Raw genomic sequence first — 22,457 nt, 5'->3', positions numbered from 1 at the left:
TTCTTATGATTCACTGGTAAAAGTACAGAATTACCAAGTGCAAACTTAATACTAGTTAATAAAAGAAACTTTCTAATTAATTTCTTTTTCCATTGTGCCTTCGTCCTGATAAGGACGGTTTGTCTATGTTGATACAAGACGGGAATCTTTTAAAACAAACATACGATCTTTCCCCTTTCGCAGCTCACACCGAATGAGCACACTTTTCATCATGGTGTTCCTATTTATTGACTTTACAATGCAGATGGAAGGGCGTCCTTTTGTTCGATAAATGAAAATATTTTCATCATTCGTTTTGGTGTAGCTTTCGCTTAGTAGCAGTTGCCACATTCACTGATTTTCTTGGAAGGATTTGCAAAAACCTTCGGGTTTGTAGATTAGAAAAACATTTTCTTATGATTCACTGGTAAAAGTACAGAATTACCAAGTGCAAACTTAATACTAGTTAATAAAAGAAACTTTCTAATTAAATTCTTTTTCCATTGTGCCTTCGTCCTGATAAGGACGGTTTGTGGATAACTATGTTGATACAAGACGGGAATCTTTTAAAACAATTCAAACCTTGCCGACGATTGTTTTTACTGCGTACAAACAAATAGCATAAATTCATCAAGTCGTTCTTAGGTAATGCACGGTCTTATGTACGCCAACTTCGTTTATATATATATATATATATATATATATATATATATATATATATATATATATATATATATATATATATATATATATATATATATATATATATATATATATATATATATATATATATATATATATATATATATATATATATATATATATATATATATATATATATATATATATATATATATATATATATATATAGACTCATTACATTCAGATTTTCAAAGTAAAGGGTTGCGCTAGACTGCAGCGATATGGAGATGTTTGAATGTTTGAAAACTTACATTTTGTCTCCTATGATTCACTTCGCTTTTCTTCCATCGCTATCAGGCCGCAGCCTTTGTCAATGCATACTTATATGAGTAAATTTTGTTATAAAAAGTGTTTATTCATGTACATTATTGTTATACCATATGAAATCTCAACATTTTAATACATTATATTGCTTTATGCACAGTTTACATCTACTGGTGCAACCAACATGCTGTCAGCATAATGTAAACGCTTGTCAGCAGCTGGTACCAGAAGATGGCATGCGTTTACATTATGATGGTAGTTGTTGCCAGCACGATGATTACCATCAGTTGACAACTAGCACAAATGTCATGCTACATTAGATAGAAGGTGTTATAGCTTAATTACTCAAATACTAGTTTGACTACTTCAGTGGTCATTTCAATACTATTTCTTTCTCTACTTTTGTTATAGATATGACGCGTAACTATGAAAGGGCTAGTAGAGAGTTTAAAAAGCGATTTACTGGTAATGATTTTGGTGTAGCGTGTAGTGTTTGCGACCGTTTATGGTTTACAAGTGATTTGAAAAATGTCGGCAGAACAGAAGAAAATGTACTTCTAACAATGGGATTATTTGAGTCAGTGGAGGGTTTCAGAGTTTGTCAGACTTGCCGTAGCAGTTTGAATCGAGGGGTAGTACCTAAACTGGCTTCAACGAATGGATTTATATATCCTAATCGTCCTTCGGGTTTACCTTCGCTTGATCCCATAAGTGAAAGATTGATTTCCCCTAGATTACCATTTATGCAGATCTGACGTTTGCGTCATTCTGCAGGTAGTCATTCAATAATGGGACAAGTCATCAATGTACCAGTGGATGGACCTGAAATGATTCGCGTGCTCCCAAGGAACATTGATGATGATTATGCCTTTAATGTTAGCATCAAGAAGCATTCTATTCATAAATCTTCTTATTTGAATGGGTTTATAAAGAAGGATACAGTTTATAAGTGGCTTCAGTATCTCGTTGACACTCCGTTATATCGTAGATACGGCATAGTTATCAATCAAGGTCAGTTGAATGGTCTTGATCAATCATCATCAAGGCTACTTGAAGCTGACAGTGAGTTGGAAACGATCGATTCCACAAACGACTATGAGCTTTTGATAGGGCAACAACAAACTTTGCTTTGGAACGAAGACAAGTGTTTGGAGATTGCACCCGCTCAGAACAGAGTACCTTTGTCCCTAATTTTTGATGAATTTGCAGAAGAACTTTCTTTTCCTGACATTTATTTTGGACATCCACGCTCATTCAATACCGACGTTCATGTTACGCCATTTATGATGGCTACTAGTGAACTTAGACGCCGCGACAGACGAGGCGCAAAGCCACAACATTTGCTTTACATGGCTATGAAAATACTACGGCTACGCGTTTCTGAAGGTTTGCAAAACACATTTAAATGTGTAGGAACTGCAAATATAACCCGTGGAATGTTGAAGGACCGAGAATTCTTGGAATCCTGCATTGAGCGTAACTTGTCGTTCCTCAAGTCTATTCCAAATTCAGTTCAATATTGGCAACAACGCAAACATGACGTTTTTGCAATGATTCGCCAACTCAGAAAGCCAACAATGTTCATAACATTGAGTGCCAACGAAACTCGATGGCCTAATTTGTTGCGAATTTTATATAAACTCGCTAACGAACATACTATCGACTTGAGCGATCCTATAGAGCAATTATCTGCTCTTCAGCGAACTATGCTCGTAAATAATGATCCTGTTACCTGTTGCATTTATTTCAATAGGTTAGTTGAAACTTTATTAAATATTTAGCCCATTTGGCAAATACTATGTTGTTGATTATTTCAAACGAATAGAGTTTCAACACCGTGGCAGTCCCCATGCTCACCTTTTGTTATGGTTGAAAAATGATCCTCGAGAAATACATTCAGAGGACATGCCCGCTACTGTGGAACTTATAAATTTACTTTGTTCCGTTAGTACCAATGGAAATCAAATCCATAAACATACATTCACTTGTTACAAGCGAAATGACAAAGAATGTCGATTCAACATCCCTTATTGGCCAATGGATCGAACTAGAATGTTGTTGCCAATGGAATCGACTAATTCGCGTCGTAGCCAACTAAAAGCGAAAGGTAGGGAAATGCACGAAAGATTGAACATAAAGGTGTATACAACACTGGATGAATATCTTTCTGATTGTAATTGTTCGTACGATAACTACCTGGATGTTATTCGTGCTTCTTTACAAAGACCCACCGTTCTCTTGAAGCGATCCATGGAAGAACTATGGACTAATCCTTACAATCCATGGGTTGCTAACCAACTACTCTCAAACATGGATCTTCAATTTATCATGGACGAATATTCATGTGCTGCGTATGTTGTGGAATATGTAAATAAAACAAACAGAGGCATTAGTAACTTGCATCTCGAATTAATCAAGCTCCAAGAAGAATACCCTGACCAAGACTATTGTTCATTACTGAAGAAAGTCAGTATTAAAATGCTGAATTCAGTAGAAATGTGTGCCCAAGAAGCTGCTTGGTATTTACTGCGACAGCCAATGTCAGAAGCCAGCAGAAAAGTTGAATTTATACCAACAATGTGGCCACATGAACGAATAAAATCAAGAAAACACACAAAACGAATGGACGAAGAAGGTATTAATGATGACTCGACCGATGTGTGGACACTTAACATAATACAAAAGTATGAAAAGCGTGAGGGTCTTGACGACATTTGTTTGGCTGATTTTGTATCTTGTTATACTAAGGATAGAAGTAGTATAAACACTTATAAACGGCGAAGCATCCCTCGAATAGTGCGATGGAGAAAATATAAAATGACCGAATTAAACGATTTCAAGCGTGAAATGGTTCTTTTGTTTCAACCATTCCGGAATGAAACTTGCGATATTCTCGATCGCAACAACTTTATTGAATTGTATGACCAAAATGAGGCATTCATATTGAATAAACTGAAAGAATATGATTGCAATATAAATCTCCAGCATATCGTCGAAGAATATCTTCGTATAAACGAAGAAATTGAATCTGACGATCTACAAAATGAAACCAACGATAAACACAACGAATTCGTTCGAGCTATTGTCATGGAGCCAAACGATGATGATATCGAACAGTTGCCCACTGGTGCTCTATCAGCGGTTGTTAAGAAACGTACCAATGTTATGAGCAAGTTAGAGTATTGCGCTATGGTGAGGGCTACAAATGTAGAACAACGTAATTTGATTCTACATTTAATTGATATCTTGCATAGTTTCGACGGAATGAACATACCTTTGCAAATATTTTTCACTGGTCCTGCAGGATGTGGTAAAACCTTCACACTTCGTATTTTGATGGAGACGTATAATCGTTTCAGTCAATCCCATAATTCGCTAAAAAAAATGCATATGTTGCTTGTGCCTCCACAGGAAAAGCAGCGGTAGCTATTGGCGGCACTACAGTTCATTCCGCTTTTCGTATTACAATGGCGCGTAGACATAATTCGAAACTTGGATTTGAAACTCTTCAACTATATCGTAATGCTTTCGCAGGAATAAAAGCAATCATTATTGATGAAGTGAGTATGATAGGTGCAGATGTACTTAATACCATTCATTCTCGATTGCAAGACATCACTGGTAACTTTGATGATCCGTTTGGAGGAATTCACATTATATTTTGTGGTGATCTTCGGCAATTGCCACCTGTTAATGCTCGACCAGTTTTCAAACCATGTCGAAATTCTTTTCAAGGGCCTGTACTATGGCAATCCTTAAATTTCTTTCCATTAGTGCAAGTTATGCGTCAAACCGATGTTGAATTTTCCACCATACTAACCAAAATTGGTAATGGCGAGGCCCTTACTAGCTCTGAAACTGAGCGGATTGAGAGCCGATTTCGAACAGTCGACTGGTGTAGACAAAATGTACCGAGCGCAATACGTCTCTTTCATCGTAATATAGTACATCCATACCATCTTTCCCCTTTCGCAGCTCACACCGAATGAGCACGGTTTTCATCATGGTGTTCCTATTTATTGACTTTACAATGCAGATGGAAGGACGTCCTTTTGTTCGATAAATGAAAATATTTTCATCATTCGTTTTGGTGTAGCTTTCGCTTAGTGGCAGAGTTGCCACATTCACTGATTTTCTTGGAAGGATTTGCAAAAACCTTCGGGTTTGTAGATTGGAAACACATTTTCTTATGATTCACTGGTAAAAGTACAGAATTACCAAGCGCAAACTTAATACTAGTTAATAAAAGAAACTTTCTAATTAAATTCTTTTTCCATTTTGCCTTCGTCCTGATAAGGACGGTTTGTCTATGTTGATACAAGACGGGAATCTTTTTAAACAAACATACGATCTTTCCCCTTTCGCAGCTCACACCGAATGAGCACACTTTTCATCAAGCTGTTCCTATTTATTGACTTTACAATGCAGATGGAAGGCCGTCCTTTTGTTCGATAAATGAAAATATTTTCATCATTCGTTTTGGTCTAGCTTTCGCTTAGTGGCAGAGTTGCCACATTCACTGATTTTCTTGGAAGGATTTGCAAAAACCTTCGGGTTTGTAGATTGGAAAAACATTTTCTTATGATTCACTGGTAAAAGTACAGAATTACCAAGCGCAAACTTAATACTAGTTAATAAAAGAAATTTTCTAATTAAATTCTTTTTCCATTTTGCCTTCGTCCTGATAAGGACGGTTTGTCTATGTTGATACAAGACGGGAATCTTTTAAAACAATTCAAACCTTGCCGACGATTGTTTTTACTGCGTACATCCATACCATCTTTCCCCTTTCGCAGCTCACACCGAATGAGCACGGTTTTCATCATGGTGTTCCTATTTATTGACTTTACAATGCAGATGGAAGGACGTCCTTTTGTTCGATAAATGAAAATATTTTCATCATTCGTTTTGGTGTAGCTTTCGCTTAGTGGCAGAGTTGCCACATTCACTGATTTTCTTGGAAGGATTTGCAAAAACCTTCGGGTTTGTAGATTGGAAACACATTTTCTTATGATTCACTGGTAAAAGTACAGAATTACCAAGCGCAAACTTAATACTAGTTAATAAAAGAAACTTTCTAATTAAATTCTTTTTCCATTTTGCCTTCGTCCTGATAAGGACGGTTTGTCTATGTTGATACAAGACAGGAATCTTTTAAAACAAACATACGATCTTTCCCCTTTCGCAGCTCACACCGAATGAGCACGGTTTTCATCATGGTGTTCCTATTTATTGACTTTACAATGCAGATGGAAGGACGTCCTTTTGTTCGATAAATGAAAATATTTTCATCATTCGTTTTGGTGTAGCTTTCGCTTAGTGGCAGAGTTGCCACATTCACTGATTTTCTTGGAAGGATTTGCAAAAACCTTCGGGTTTGTAGATTAGAAAAACATTTTCTTATGATTCACTGGTAAAAGTACAGGATTACCAAGCGCAAACTTAATATCAGTTAATAAAAGAAACTTTCTAATTAAATTCTTTTTCCATTTTGCATTCGTCCTAATAAGGACGGTTTGTAGATAACTATGTTGATATAAGACGGGAATCTTTTAAAACAATTCAAACCTTGCCGACGATTGTTTTTACTGCGTACATCCATACGATCTTTCCCCTTTCGCAGCTCACACCGAATGAGTACGCTTTGCAGTCTTCGATGTTTTGGTGGCATTTTAGTGGCAGTTACTACCGCTTTTTCAGTGACTGCGTTTCTTAGCCTTTGGCTTTTTGGCCTTCTCACCGCCACCACCTCCACCAACGTTTTTCTGCTTCTCTCCGATGGTAGCTTATTTGATTGATCGTCCGATGCAGCTTCTCACGACCACGCACGTCTGTTATGCACTGCGTCTTAGGGCCCAGATAAGCTGAAATTCCGTTCCGATTCCGTTCCGTTTTGACGTTGTGGATCGCAGTGGAACTTATGTTCAACCCTGTGCATATGTCTAAACCAGAGCAAAACAAATCGATCATCTCTTTTTCTCCTATCAATTTTTCTTTCGTGTGTCATCATGCGTTGCGTTACCAGTCAGAAAGAGATAAAAAACTTTGTTTACATATAGTATTAAAAGCAGCAAACGAAAATTTCAATCACATTTTAAATCTTTCTGCAATTAAAAATATATATTAGCAAAAGTTTTTCACTACAATCGGAGCATAAAAAAGTTCCGGAAGTGCTTGTGGAGTTTTGTTGTTGTTTTTCCGAATAGTAAGCTAGCGAGAGTGGATATTTTTTAACACCATGTCAACAAAAATGACAAATTGTTGATGAGCGATGTACGGTTGAAATAATGCCTGATGATAAATTCTATTCTATTGCGAACAATAAATCACCTTTGTGTATTGGTATTATGATGTGTAATTCGATTAATCCAAATCAGATTAGAAACTAGTGTAGGAAGATCTTGTGTAGTGTTTTAAGGAGCCAATAAGAAGATCATGTAGTGAGAAGACTTCACCCCGGAAGCTTAAACAAGGTTCCCACTGATAGTGATTCCATTGTACTGAAGATATAATACTTTTTCATTTGTAAACTCATTCATGTCGTTTTTCATTGAAAAACACCGAGGCGGTGGATTGCCTTGGTGTTTCACTTTCTAGCAGAAGTGGGAATGAAACACGTCCAGTGGCCTGCTCTTCTGCTAGAAAGTGCAACTCGAGAGCAATCCACCGCCTCGGGGTTTTTCAATAAATTCAGTTTGATATTTGTTCCTTTTCTGTACTCTTTCAGTTGAAGGCTCTTTTGTATGGCAATACAAATTACGAAATTACAACGAGTGAAACGTGTTAGCATCTTTGATACACAGCTGCTATTTGGACCAGCGATCATGCAGTTTTGAAGGCTACACGTGGAAATGGATACCCTCGATACGAGATTTCAACGTGCCATAATGCGATTTGGAGCTGGCTGATAACTATTCGACTAAAACTATATAAGGAATAGACAAACGAATGAAATATCACCACACGCTGTTTTTACTAAAGATTATGAATGAAAGAAAGCCAAATTCCTTTCTTTTCTCTATAGAATGTCATTACGATTCAGTTTATTCTTCGTATATCGCTTTTGGCTCCCAGAGTGTGCACGTCTAATTTTAAGAGAGTTTTAAACTGCTGAATTGTTCTAAAGCAAGAGGGCAAACTTTTATAACTTAACTGGATATTTTCTTTCGATACATAAAGCAATTTACTTTAGAAACATAATTTATTCATTCGCAATATATTTGTCCATGTTTCTGTAAGTTATAATTCACTTCGATCGGGTGAAATTGCATAAATATTCTATCTTAGACTCTCGAGAATCGTGCCTCCCACTGAGAGGGTTACATCTCTTTATATCATCGTAGCCTATCTATTTATTGTACCTAACCGAACACATCGTCTGCTGTTCAAATTATGGGATAAAAAATTGGTATCCCTACTTCGCACAAAATCTCTACCTCTTCCAGTATATTCATCGGAACATAGTATAGCACCCTAATAGTTTGAGAAAAATTAAATCATCTACCCTATATGTTTAACTGTTTCAATCTGGAGCCCTTTTATTCGGTTTGCCTTCGAGTCACCAACATCGGCAGGAAGCACCACATTTCCACCAAGAATCCACTAAATAATGTTACGACGTTGCACCGATTATTTAAAGCGGCTGTCTGCCAATAGAAGATTGGGAACATGAGAATAACTATACGCAGTGAATCATTCGATTAGTTATTTTGTCTCATTGACTATATTATTCTACATCGCATGGTGCAAACCCCAACGATTCATAGAACGGTGGTGTGTTGCTCTAAATCATAATGTCCCGCTGTTCTGTTTAGTCACCCAGTTGTTATGGTTGTCCTCAAGGCTCCTAATGGCACCTGTGAAATATCAAAGAAAATAATTATTGAAAGCTATTCAAATTGACTTGAAATAATCGTACATTGTACTCCCATCGCGTGGCGACACATACTTTTTCACGAAAATTCAGCCAACGGTTATGAAAAAACATCCACACCCCTAGGGGGAAATCACTCTAAACGTTGGACTAAAATAAATTAGTGAACTTTTTTATTCCCAAAATAATCTCGACTAGTTTTAGCTAATCTTGAATAATCCTACCTATAGTTTTCAATAGTCTTGGTTTAGATAGCAGCTGTCACTTCGACCCATTACGCACTGCTGTTGTAAGGAATTCTCTTTCCGGAAGCAGCTGCCCTGGGGTTAATATTTTCTTCGGACCGAAGCAACATTGCTAACATCAATCTGATCAGTCTAATTCAAAATTGGAATCGATTTATCCTACACCAGATGCACTAAGAACTGTTGGAGGCTATGAAGAAGGAATGTTTTATCCCCCACGATACGGTTAGTGGTATACGAAGAATCTACTATCCGTTTCACCCCGACCGTTCGTTCCGGGGGGCGTAGATGCACATGCAACACCCGGAAGAATGTCAGGAATGCTTGGACAGCAAAGTTCAACAGTATGACGCTAACTATGAAAAGTTTCAATTCTTAGTGGTAAGTTGGGTGGTTTCTTTAAGATAAAATTTTTTTGAATTTAATATAATCTCTTCTCGTTAGATTACCATCCGACGTTGGCAGCCGAAACTGATATCTATGCTGAGATGGTAAAAGAAGCATAACCTACTCGTAGTAACAAGGATGAAACGGAAATCAATCCCCTGTTCGGCACTCAACAAACGTTGCCAGTAAGTACTCTTATCCATTACACTTGCCGGAAAGTGAACGGCCGCTGAAATTCAACCAACGGTGATGGATAATAATAATTGAATATTGATCCAATTTTTCTCACCACCTCCAGACGATCTCTACACCTTGGAAAAGCGTGGCGATGACGAGTTCGGTGATGGAACAGCGGAAAAACCCTTCAAAACAATCCTACAAGCCATGAAGCACGCCGGCAAGGAACCTTTCCCAAGAATTTATGTAAACACTAAGGATGCAAAATCGGAATCACCCTACGAACTAGTAGCCAAATCTCAGCTCAAGAAAATTCTTGAAAAGCGTTCTCAGCGATACCTTGTGTCAGAGGTTCCAGAAGGTAAGTCCGCTCCCGGTGGACATGAGCTGCACGTTGATTATTGGTAGCTAATTGGATTAGCTCCGGCCAGTGGGGCAGATTCTATTTTGAACGAGGATGCTCATCCTGATGTCTAGCTCGATAACAGACACATTATGATTAGAGGCGAAAATACTTCTAAGATTCTCAAGATGAGAGATGTCATTATGATGGCATTTAGGGAGCATTATCATGAACGTGGTTACACGGAGGTAACGCCGCCGACGCTGGTGCAAACACAAGTTGAAGGAGGGTCGACTCTGTTCAAACTGGACTATTTTAGGTAAATAAAAAATGTTCGCATTAGAAGTATTTGCTCAAACAATAAATACATTTTAGGGCGGAAGCATTCCTGACGCAAAGCTCACAAAAATATATGGAAACCTGTTTGCCGGCATTGGGCGACTATTGCATTTCTCAAAGTTACCGTGCAGAGCAGAGTCTTGCTCGCCGTGATTTAGCAGAATACAGTTATATTGAGGGTGAATGTCCCTTTATTACTTTCAAAGAGCTACTTGATCGGCTGGAAGATTTGATAGTAGATGTTGTCGATCGAGTATTGAAATCTCCGTGGGGTCATCTTAACCTGAATTTTATGCCACCGAACTATGTCGATGCTATTGACTTAAAGGAGAACAACGTCACCAAGAATGATGGAACTTTTTATGAGTTTGGCGATGATATTACGGAGGGTCCGGAACGAAAAATGACGGAGCAAATAAACGAACCAATAATGCTGTGCCGGTTTCCCGCGAAAATTAAATCATTTTACATGTCCATCTAGACATGTAAAACGATCGCCGATTAATTGTCGGAGGTCGATTTCTCTGAACAGTATTACTAAAAAGCTAGAAATTGACACTTTTACTTTAAGAAAATAAAATATTGTCATTCTATATCAATATATTTGTATTATATCGAAGACTCCATATCAATAAGACTGATATCTCTTTCCTTCCCCCATATAAACGAGAAGCGACAGAGGTTACAGCGCCTCTATTGGAAGAAGGGAGGAAGCTTTATGTAAAAATGTATATGTGTGTGTGCATCACTATGGAAAGTACCACCTTTACCCGCAAGTGGCGTTGCTGTTACCCTCTAAGAACGGTTGGTTTCAAAATCGTCCAATGAATGACGTTCGTTGGACCAATTTGGACAACGTCCAAATAACCGTTCAACAAACGTCCATCGTTGGACCCGTGTTGAACGATTTTGAAACAATTTTTTGGACGTCTCAGTGGGTACTGTCTCCGGATTCTGGACAGAGTTGCCAGTCTTCTTGATATGGAGTCTTCGATTATATCCAGGGCAGGAAATATTCGAACCGAACCTATGTTCGAATACTTTCAAAGCGCGAAGCTTTGCGTTACTGGTTCGAATTCACAAGCTTCGCATCACAATCGCTTACCATCGTAATTGCGGACATTTGGGCGATACTTTTGCATGCTCTTCGGCGAGGACAAATGAAGCTTCTTGTTCATTTCATTGATGTTCGGAAAGATATGTAAAAGCTTTTGCGTAGTTTTCGACGAACACGAGCTAAGGTCTTGGTTCGTGTGATCGATATTTTTGAAGTTACACGGAGCTTCGAAGCGATGTTCGCGAACACAGAAAAAAGATTACCTCGAAGTATTTCAGAATCGCGAACACCGAAGGATTATATCAATTTAGCATCGCGAGGGCCATCGCTAACATGTTCGCCGGACGATATTAGTTTTCTTTATTCAAATACCTACCTACTAGTTATGCAAAAAAAAGTATATTCTAGACAGAGGCCTTGTATTAAGGGTGGAATAGGTGAAAAATAATTGTGACAATGTGTAGCTTATGGATGCTGGGGTTAACTGAAAAGTGACGTAACAAGTTTATTTAAGATACCCTACTGATATATTACCAGTAGGGATAAAATCAAGATTTCGTGACAGGGCGGGGATAAATTTTCAAATGAAATAAATTAGGGCTAGAAAATGAAGTTAAACACAATGTACACAACGTATTGAGTGGCTCGCTTATCTTAGCAATGTTCCTATAGTCACCTACCAGTTATGTCAGTTTCTTGAGGATAGAGATATCGATATCCATTCAAAGGAAAAAATCGATTATCAGTTAAATAAATAACGTCATGATGTGTATGATGAATCCTAGAAATAAATAGGGAATGTCAATAAACTCGACCATTCCCGATTCATATTTGGCAGTTCTGGTCGTTTTGTAAATCTTGTTTTCGACTAACAGCAAAACCATTTTGATTCAGAAGTATGTTTTAGAAGGACGCATGTTTTTTCGTGCACTTATTTAAAAAAACGCTTTGAATCCATCTACCAGTGTAATGAGACATTTTTATAACTGTTTTCGAATATTATATCGGTTGAGAACTTTTAGAACATGATATTTCGAGAAATTTTGAAAGTGAAATTAAATCAGTTGTAAAGTTATAGAAAATAGCCTTTTAAAATGAACGGACAATCGAATTATTACTAATACTTTATGAATACATTATCTAAGTTCTTCATTCAATGCAATATGTATGCAAAAAGTTAAAAACTGGATTTCCCTTGAGAACTGGGCCAAAAAATCGAAAAAAATGTGTTGACGATCCGAGAACTAGAACAGAAATTGTAACCCTTGGACCTCTGAAGTGCATGCGTACAAAATGCTATAGTCTAATGTTTGTTTTCATTCATTTCATTTAATAATTTTCAGTTGAGCAATTCTATCGCAAACTGCATTGTGGAGCGAGGGTCATAACTTTCTAAATTTAAGTGTTCCTATTAATTTAGTACACTCTCTTTAACTACTCTAACGAATGAACGAATGGGAGTAGGTTCGATAAAAAGAAACCGTTAAATCAACCACTTAAGGGATTACACCACCGCAAAATTAAAAAAAAAAATCGAAATTGATCTTATTATAATTGATTATAATTGATTTTATTATTCCATATCAACATTTGAATAGGGCTAATAAGATTTGTGAACAAACTTTTGATTTGCTGATTTCTCTTAATTTGTTATCATTTCAACACAGAAAACATTTGAAATCGATTCTACCAAGGGCAAAGATGTTGATTCATGTGTATTTTTCATAAAATTCAACTCTGTAGCGGAAAAATGAGCGAAATAAGTTTGTTTACAAAAGTCTCATTAGCCCTTTTGAAGAATTACTATTGTATTGATCTTAAATATGGGTCTTCAAAATAATATATCAAAATATGGAATGCGACAAAAAGCGAATAATAATGGAAAGACAGTATTCGAAAAAGTTCGAATTTAGAACGATTTTCATTCTACTTGGAGTTATTTATTTCGCTTCTCATTTTCCGAGATTTCCCTTACATAAAGCATTTCGGCTATAACTGATTCAAAAAAAAAAATACAGGGGGGATTTCTTCCTTTTATTTTTTATTAGTAAAAGTCAAATAAGGGAAGATTACATCATGGAGAAGATAAACCAAATTTTGTCCTTTTCAGAATTGTTTTTGGATTTCCAACAAAAAAAAATCACTAGAACATTGTTTGTAAGTTCTTTGCGTTTCTCCATAAGTAATTAGTTAACAAATACAATACAAACAAGTTGGAATATCCTTCTCATTATTTATCACAAAACACATGTACAGGAGTCAGGAAATAAATTTCATAAAAGTGGAACATGTAATAAGTTTGACACTTCATTTATTAAGTGAACAGATTCCGTCGAAAATGTTTGAAAATAAATATTTTGTCTCTTGTGATTAGGTAATCAACCAATAAACTTATAAAACAATATTATAAAAATCATTTGGAAGCTTTCCTCTTGGTTTGGTACAGATGCCAAGAAATTATAATTCAATTAATGACAATAATAATGGATTCAAGTATGTAGGTATTTGTTAATAAATTCATTTGGTAAAATTAAAAATAACGTTTAACACACAAATCATCGCATATTATTGAGTGAATATGACTAGCCGATTTAGGAATGTTGCGCAAGAACGTTAGAAACCGCAACAAGTTGAAAACAAAGGCCAACGGACTACGCCTAACTACCCCTCAGTGGATGCAAATAACTGAAGTTCGCCGTCTAACTGAACTCGGACGTCAGCAGTGAGATTCCATCCGAAAATTGTTCTTTTTAGGAAGAATTTGTTTTAGATAGGGAGATTATTAAGAGAGGGGTAATGGTTTTAGCGTTAAAAAACACTATTTGAGATTTTTTTTAGAAATTTGGGCGAAGCGAATTATTCAAAACTTTTGTACATTATAATGTATCATTTCATCCAAAAGAGTCATTTCACCAAAAAACATTTTTTCACGCTGAAACCCTTACCCCCTTAAACATACTTTATACATCTTCACCTAAACTCCTTGGCAGGGAAAATATACTCCGATTGAAGAAGAAAAGACGAGTTTGCAATCAAAGTAGCTAGTAAACATAATTGTATTCCGAAAAAAAGAATTTGAATTTCACTACCACTACGCTCATTCAAACTCGTGGCTCATAAATTGGTAAGGTATGCGACGCACCTAATCCCTAAATCCTAAATTATAATCTTAAAATAATCCATTTTATTTATACTCAAAATAAGATTTACAGTTTATGATTTTAAGACAGATAGTCACGTAACGAACATGTTCGCGGTGGCCTTATGATGCTGATGCTTGAAGCGATATAAAACTTCGATGTTCGCGATTCTCAAATAAACGAGGCATTCGCTTTATATGTGTTCACCGAATATCGCTTCGAAACTCTGTGGAAATGTTCCAAAAACGCAAAAACCACGAGCCAAGAGCTTACCTCGTGTTCGACGATGTGTGCTTCTAAGCGAAGACTACATATCATATATTAATATGTAGTCTTCGTTCTAAGGTTAATGTGAACTTTTTCGAACATTGTAAAGAGCGAACTAGATGCGAAGCTCGCTTCGTCCGAGCAGAGATAAGTTTTACCCCTAAATGTTCGCAGCGATTGTGTCAAACTCATCGATTGCATGTGGTATGCTTGAGAAGGTGCTTAGTGAAGCTTCGAACAGCAATCAATTCATTTTTCGAAATTTTCCTGCCCTGATTATATCTAATAAAGCAACATACAGAGAGATGAGGGAATTTTATTAGGCACCTAAAAGCCCGTTGACATGAACGCGTATTTTCAGTTGCAGGCAATACTCTTATCACATATCCTTCGGGGTCGTTCCCATTAACCAAAGTACGGCACTCTCTGATTGAATTTGAACTTCCTGGCTAGAGTAAGTGTTCGAAGTGCTTACCAAACAGCCCGGTTGTCGAGGTTCCAGTGCAATCCACTAGTGCTACATACGGTCCGTTGTCCAATAGGAACAAGCGAACACCAGATACGCTCGTGTACCAACCGAGGGGAAATTTGAATTAAGTGGGTTCCCGCCGGTAGCAGCCAACTGAGAGTTACTGGATCGCAAGAATACAAATGCATTCGGTAGAATGTCACGGGCCAGGAACAAAGTATTAATGTTGGCCATGATTTGGTACAACCGGCCAGAACTTTCACACAACACCAGAATTCGACTTATTTCGCTATCGTAACTGGTGCTCTAAATCGCTTTGAGAGATTTTGTAAAATCTGTAGCATTTGGGTGTTTTGATTATCTGTTAAATAGACATCAGTAACGAGTGAAATTTTTTTTTTATTTGTAATGTTCTTACCTTGCAATTCAACCGCTTTCCTTAAGTCATGGATTAATCGGTGCAGGAATCGAAATCCCCCGTCACCGAACTGTTCTTCTGTGCCAATATTTTCCTTAAGAAAGTCAACCCATCGATTCGTACCCCCGTCGACGGCAATGCGGATTTTTGCTGGAATTTGACAAGCTCATCCCATATTCTATTATTCACACACCAATTAAACGAAAACAGTTGATAGTCTCGCCCAAAACAAGATATTAAATAAAAGATATTATCCAGTAGATCCAAAATCACGATAATGCATTTGACTTGATATATTGTTGTTGCCAACGAAAATTGTGTTTTTTGGCTTACACATTTTTCAAAAAAGCGCTCCAAAATAACATTCGCCCCCAGCGCACGCATACGAAAACTGAGAACCGCAAAATTTTGAGATATAAAACAGAGCTACATGACAGCCATGACAATGATATATACGCTTTTCATAATATTACCATAGCTGAGAAACAGCTGGGGGTCCGAATTGGCCAGCGGTCCGAATTGGGCCACTTCCCCCTAGATGTGCACACATGCACACACAGACATTAACCGATCTCGACGAACTGAATCGAATGGATTATGGCATTCGGCCCCCGAGTCTCAGTTGAAAAGTTGATTTGTGGAGTGATTGCATAGTATTTCTTTATATGCAAAAAGCACAAAGGTTTAGATAATTTCATGTGCGATCGCACTTTCCAACTCATAACTCCAGAACCAGATCCAAATAAAATTCAATAGCAGCCTATGGCTATGTTGCACCTTTCATTTGAGTATAACATTGTTTAAATCGGTCCAACCATCTCTGAGAAAAGTGACATTATTTGATACTCACATACATACACAAACTCAGCTGAGAGCCATCGAGCGCGTCCACGGGTGGTGGATGCAGGAACGACCTGTATCCAGTGTAGGTTAGTTGCGAATAGCCAAAATAAGCAACTCTGGATGAGCAACGCGTTCAGAGAGCAAATCAGGTGACATTTCGGGCGGTCTGGGTCGCTTTTAAACATAATATGGTGTTGAGCAAATTCACCTGCTACAAGCAGCTGCGGCCGTGGTGTATCCGGCGAGCTGAAATCTCATTGCCGCACACTGGAAGCAGATGGACATTGACTCTTACCGTTTCGGTACGATTAAAATTCCCATGCAAGCGTAGAACCGGTGTAGCATTTCGTTCCGGAGCACGATCAGCGCGGAGTATAGCGGTTCGTGGTAACACACAAATGATAGATTTCAGCGGAATTGGTGTCGCTTCCGGTAGCGACTCAGTATCCCGTTTGGTACTTGATCGAGCGAGTCCGGTCGACTTTCCAGACAGCAGGAACAATTACACGTTGGTCGGTAGCCCAGTGGGGACGATACTGCAATGAACGGAAGTCAGTAATGATTTTTCATATTTATTCGCCATCGAACTTACCCGCACCGTTTGATGCATCTTCCCCCTCATTCGGTTTCGGTATGTTACAATTTCCCGTGCAAGCGTAGATCCGGTATAGCATCTTGTGCCGGACCACGATCAGCCCGGAGTATAACGATTCGTTGTAAAGCACAATTGACACGATCGATCAGCAGAATTTGCGTTGCTTCCGGTAGCGATTCGCTATCCTCCGTTTGTTGCCTTTGAACGAGCGAATTGTTGGACAGCAGGAACAAATACACGTTGGTCACAAACTGTAAACAGAAATAAACAACATCAATTTTCTTCTTTAGTAGGTGAGGCAAAACAATGATTTTACTAAAGCACATGAGGCAAAATGATATATTTACTAGCAGGTGATGCAAAACGATATATCGATATTTCAGCATGAGAAACAGATGCAGATTAGAATATCGCGAATGTTTATATTGTTATATCCCTCAACTACTCACTGATACTATGCAGATCAAATTAACCAACAGAATGCACGATTGTTTGCTAGGAACGACTTTAATTTTACTATCTACAATTGGGAAAACTGCGACACAGTAAGCCAATGATTAGAGTTTTAATATCTAATAAAAAGGTTTCAGATGAACTTGTCCGTTGCAAGTTATTCACAATGGTAGCCAATGAATAAATTTTGATACACATAAAAGCAGTCTATAATGCAATGAAACTTGACCACCACAAGAACTAGGTCATAACTGGAACACTACGCACTCGTTTTCAAAACAACTTATTTTCGTCGTCATTTTAATTACACATATATGTTGTCTTCAAATTGCATGTCTGTCCTTATACCAACTGAATAAACTTTTTTTTTCCTAAGATTTGGAACAACAGTGGTACAAAAAAGATTTAACATTAACTTTTTGTTTGTAACTATTTGAAATTTATCTAATAGCAATAATATAATATCAAATCCTCGGTAGCAGAATAATGAGCGAAATAAGTTTGTTTACAAAAGTCTCATTAGCCCTTTTGAAGAATTACTGTTGAAATGTTTATATTCAGAGTAACAACAGTCAAAACAATGTTGACAGCTCTATGTGGAAGCTGTGGAACGAAATGTCAAATATTTGTGGAACGGAAGATTTTCTTCGAGTTTAACACAACCCTGATCACGAAACGGAATAGTTTTCATTCCGTTTTAGAGAGAGATAAAAATAGAAAAAAGGGAAGCCGGAAAAGGGATGCAAGAAAACGGAATTCCGTTTCTGAGCTTATCTGCACCCTTACACACGTCTGGTTTTGAGAAAAGCTGCGACACCCCTACCCGATCAGAACATCATAACAGAAAACTATCAAATTTATATCTCATGTTGATATTTATTACTCTCTGTGTTATCTTTATGATATACCGATCAGGAATGCAAGAAAACTTATATCAAGATTATATCTTCTGGTGCTATCATTGGTTTAATAATATGATGTTTATGTACGCATACAACGATGATGTTACAGTAAGTTATATATTCTTTCACAATTATCTTTGAACACTAACGGTTACACAAATGACAGTCTATTTGCATATACACTGAAGTCTCTTTCTATGCGTCGTAATTCAACTTTTTAAAGTGAATTTTCGAAGGTTTTGATTTTTGATTTGTGTTTTGCACATGGATTTTCAAAATTCCGCGTATTGAGTATAGATAGTTTTAGATGTAAGTGGTCGGAGAACGTGTCAGTAACGTGTTTGATTGACTTACTTGGTTGCAGTTGGATTAAGAGATGACGGGTTTTTTTGAACATCGTGGCTTTTTTGTTTAATCCTCCGCATAAAAAGTGTTTGAGTTTACTTGAGTATTATATCTTTTCATTCCCCGTAAGATAAGTCTGATATTTAATGTTTGCACTAACATGTGATTTGAATGCGTTTCAGATAATCCTTGAAATATCTAAAAACTTCAATGCAAAATTTTTGTTAATTTCCTCCTTAAAAATCAAATTTGGAAGAAAATGTGTAACAGAAAAAACATGAAATATTCAAGAATTCGTCCCATCGAAAAAGCATCAACAATTTCTCGAATTTTATCATATATCTGTTATATTTACAGTTGATAGATATAACTTCTGTGGAAGATTTGCATTTCTAGCAATTTATTAGGTGCGAGATAATTATACTGGTTTGTTTAGTCTTCCCCATACCAAAAATGCCAATAACAAATCCCCAATTGTTGCTTTGAATCTATGCAGAATCCTAAATAAGATTTGTCGTATTCTCCGTAAAGTAATGTACGTAAAAGATCCGCTCATTGTTACCATGTCGCATCGACATTATTTCTAAAAACCATGTAAAACACGTTAACGTACAAGGCAAGCACCAAAGCGCACTATTTAGAATCTAAAAATAGCCCCTCTTTCCTAATCTGAAAAGATATTATAAAGCTATTCAGCCTATCATCACATAGGCAGCTGTATCTGTGAGTAAAACTGAATAAAAACAAAGCGTATGACACCAGGAAAACAAGCAGCACTTAGGCTTGGGCAAAGTTCAATGTGTGCGTTCTGGAAACGTCTTCTACATCTATAATCGTTTTGCCCTTGACGGATGCGTGGAATATTATGCTAACATTAAACATCAGTCGAAAACAACGTCGTTGGTTCATATAGGAAACTTTCCCATCAAACTCGGAATACCCAGGTTCAAAGCGGGGCAATATCGACAAATAATAATCTGCGTATCATATATTCACTATAAAAATCAGCCAGCAAGTATGCAATCATTTGGCAATGCTATAAAAGCTTTTGCTGCATGAAGCTTTTTGCTGCCAAGCAAAAAGTGCCCCAATGTATGCTTTATTTTTCTCATATTCTATTTTTAGACGTGCACGCTAAAATCGTTGATATTATACAATAAGTAATACACGCTATGTTGGGTTTAATTATGCTATCTCAAGTTATGATCGTGTTATATTGCTATCAACGTTTGTTATAAATGTGATGTTCGTAGAGAATTTTTTGTTAGAATTTTTGTTATTTTAACACCTAACGGTTTCTACTTTATAACAAAATTTGATAGGATTTTTTTCGTAACAAAATATCAGCATGAGTTATAATTGTGTTATTTCCTTCTGATCGGGTATATATAGGTTTTATCATTATTGTTGATTCTCATTTAAAGTAGTTTTTGAACTATTTAAACAAATTTTATATAGCAAACAACGTATCGGTAGCAAGCGTTGAACGTTTTCCTTCCGATTTATGAAACAAGATTGGCAATCCGTTTAGTAGAAGAAAAGTTATTAAGGTTCAAAATGTATGTAACGCTTTCGCTAATATGCACTACTATCGCTTTCTCGCTCGTTCTCGTGGCGTGCATGAGCCTTTCCTTTCCGTCCGGCTTCTAATGGCATAACCAAAAATAATATGCCGGCTTTCCCCCACCAACTGCTCTCGTCAAGCAACCCAATACGAATAATCAAAGGAACAAACATGTAGTGAACCTATATATAAACTTTTCATTATTTTATTCTTCATTTGCTGCACCATTTTGACGGCTCTGTGCGGGATGGGCTGAAAATTTTCACTTTTCCGAGTCGTTTTCGAAAGATTTTTCAAAACACTATTTTTCCGTTGATAATGAATGTCCTACATATTCCAAAATTTAATACAATATTGGTACAAATATTTTCGACAAAATGCCGAAGAAATTGATTAAATCCATTCAGTACAACAAAAGATATAAGCGTTCAAAATCTTACATCATTTTTCTGCCGAAATTTTGAAAAGGGGCCCCTATATTGAAAGGTAAGTCGTTAGTCACGACAAAACAAATAAAATTTACTACAAATTAATTTTTCGGAAGTCGCGCTAGTGCACTGAGTGCACACTGCTCTGAAAATCTAGCGAAATCGTCTTAGGGGACCAGCGGCTGCTCGTTCGGTAAGCCATATGCGGTAAGCCGTATTACTTCCGAAGGGTTAAGGAAAGTAATATTTCGCTATGTGCTACAATTGAAATGTTGCATTCCACTAAGTCGCTCAAAATGGTGTAAAAAAGTTATTTTACTGCAATTTTACCAAATCATTTCACTCTTAGTGGTGCTTATCACCAGCTGCACTAAGGTCTGACAGATTTGTTCTAATCCAACTGACTAGGTCAACATCAAACGAGTTCTTGCGGTGTTGTTGCTACTCCAGCAGCGATCCTTAACTGGGCTAGGAAGGTGAGTTTTGCCCCTTTGTTGCGAAAATAAAATTTGTTGGTGACGAATAACCGACACCACATAGTGTGATGTCTCAGCTCTGCCTCCTTTGCTCTCCTTCTCCTGTTAGTTGTGGAGGAGAGCAATGCTCGCTCGACCTCCACAGTGAGAGTAGCTGGTGCTTTTGTATTCTCGGCACTTAGTCGGGGAAGTGAAATACTACACCACAATAAACAATTGTGCTTTTCTCATTTGTCCAGACTACGATTCCATGGCTGGTTATGTTCAATACAATTGTGGATATGAATATGACATGTTCAGTACGATTTGCACATACGTACAATGGATCGACAGCCACGATCTTGAGATACTATGTGATACTGAAACATCGATGGAAACCAGCGGCGGATCATGAAGAAAGATCCGGGAGGTCCGGGTCCTGCCGAAAATTTTCAACTTGTTAGGAAATTTTAAACTAGATTTAATTTTAAAGTAGCAACCCCTCACTGCATACTCGCTCCGGGCCGGTATGATTGACGATTTTTAGAGTGATTGCTTAACCTTTCTATATGAGAAAGGCAAAAATGTACCAAAGTCCAAAAAAATCATTATTTGTCAAACATTATTTTTTTCGAGTTTACATCAAATCTCAATGTTTCATACATTATAAAGTCATTTGGCATCAAAAATACAAATTTGATTTTGAAAATTTTTCATTTCAGTTTATATGGGAATTTGCTATGTGATTGCACTCTTCGGGATTAGATTGACGAATTTTAGAGTGAATAAAAAAGGCAAAAACATTTTTAGCAAATGTTGAAAGTTATCCTTTTTTTCATTAGCAGTTCTATGTTTCATAGACATTAAATCAATTTTAACTTCGCTTCCTATTAAATAAAGACCCTTATTACAGTACATCTCTACAAAAACGAGACCAATTTGAAAATAAATCTGAGGAATATGATTGATTCTGAACTCTGGAATTTTCTATTGGAATGTTTTCAGGCAGGAATTTGATATTGATGCAACTGTGAAATCAAGACCAACAGATCAATTATCAGGACCCCATTCCGACAATTTACCAAAAATCCTCCTGATGTTTACAACAACAGGTTATCAATGTACGGATCAGATAATTGTTATTGTAATATTGAATTGAATCAGTCAGCATCAATAAATTTTCAACTTCAATCCTATATTTTTTTTTGGGTG

General features: G+C 37.0%; 2 protein-coding genes and 1 pseudogene across 5 annotated transcripts; 2 read left to right on the top strand and 1 right to left on the bottom strand.

Moving 5' to 3' along the window:
• The first annotated feature begins 2,275 nt into the window (after positions 1 to 2,275).
• On the top strand, positions 2,276 to 7,904 carry LOC131677981 (uncharacterized). Of its 4 annotated transcripts, none has more exons than XM_058958091.1 (2): positions 2,276 to 7,150; positions 7,673 to 7,904. In XM_058958091.1, the coding sequence occupies exon 1, from the start codon at positions 2,851 to 2,853 to the stop codon at positions 4,369 to 4,371; it is 1,521 nt and encodes a 506-aa protein (XP_058814074.1). In that variant the 5' UTR covers positions 2,276 to 2,850; the 3' UTR covers positions 4,372 to 7,150; positions 7,673 to 7,904. The 4 variants fall into 4 exon arrangements, with proteins under 4 accessions (XP_058814074.1, XP_058814077.1, XP_058814076.1 ...); XM_058958094.1 differs by having other exon boundaries at positions 2,276 to 7,218; XM_058958093.1 differs by having other exon boundaries at positions 2,276 to 7,287.
• A 223-nt stretch (positions 7,905 to 8,127) lies between these two features.
• On the bottom strand, positions 8,128 to 16,788 carry LOC131696278 (uncharacterized; annotated as a pseudogene).
• Positions 9,352 to 10,790, top strand: LOC131696279 (asparagine--tRNA ligase, cytoplasmic-like). The gene is made up of 5 exons (XM_058984829.1): positions 9,352 to 9,444; positions 9,508 to 9,520; positions 9,749 to 9,988; positions 10,133 to 10,289; positions 10,346 to 10,790. The coding sequence occupies exons 1-5, from the start codon at positions 9,352 to 9,354 to the stop codon at positions 10,788 to 10,790; spliced, it is 948 nt and encodes a 315-aa protein (XP_058840812.1).
• Positions 16,789 to 22,457: the final 5,669 nt, after the last annotated feature.

This window comes from Topomyia yanbarensis, chromosome 1 (genome assembly GCF_030247195.1).
Source record: "Topomyia yanbarensis strain Yona2022 chromosome 1, ASM3024719v1, whole genome shotgun sequence".
Classification (NCBI taxonomy): domain Eukaryota; kingdom Metazoa; phylum Arthropoda; class Insecta; order Diptera; family Culicidae; genus Topomyia; species Topomyia yanbarensis.
Note: the sequence above shows the minus strand (reverse complement) of the source record. Positions and strands in the feature narration are given on the sequence as shown.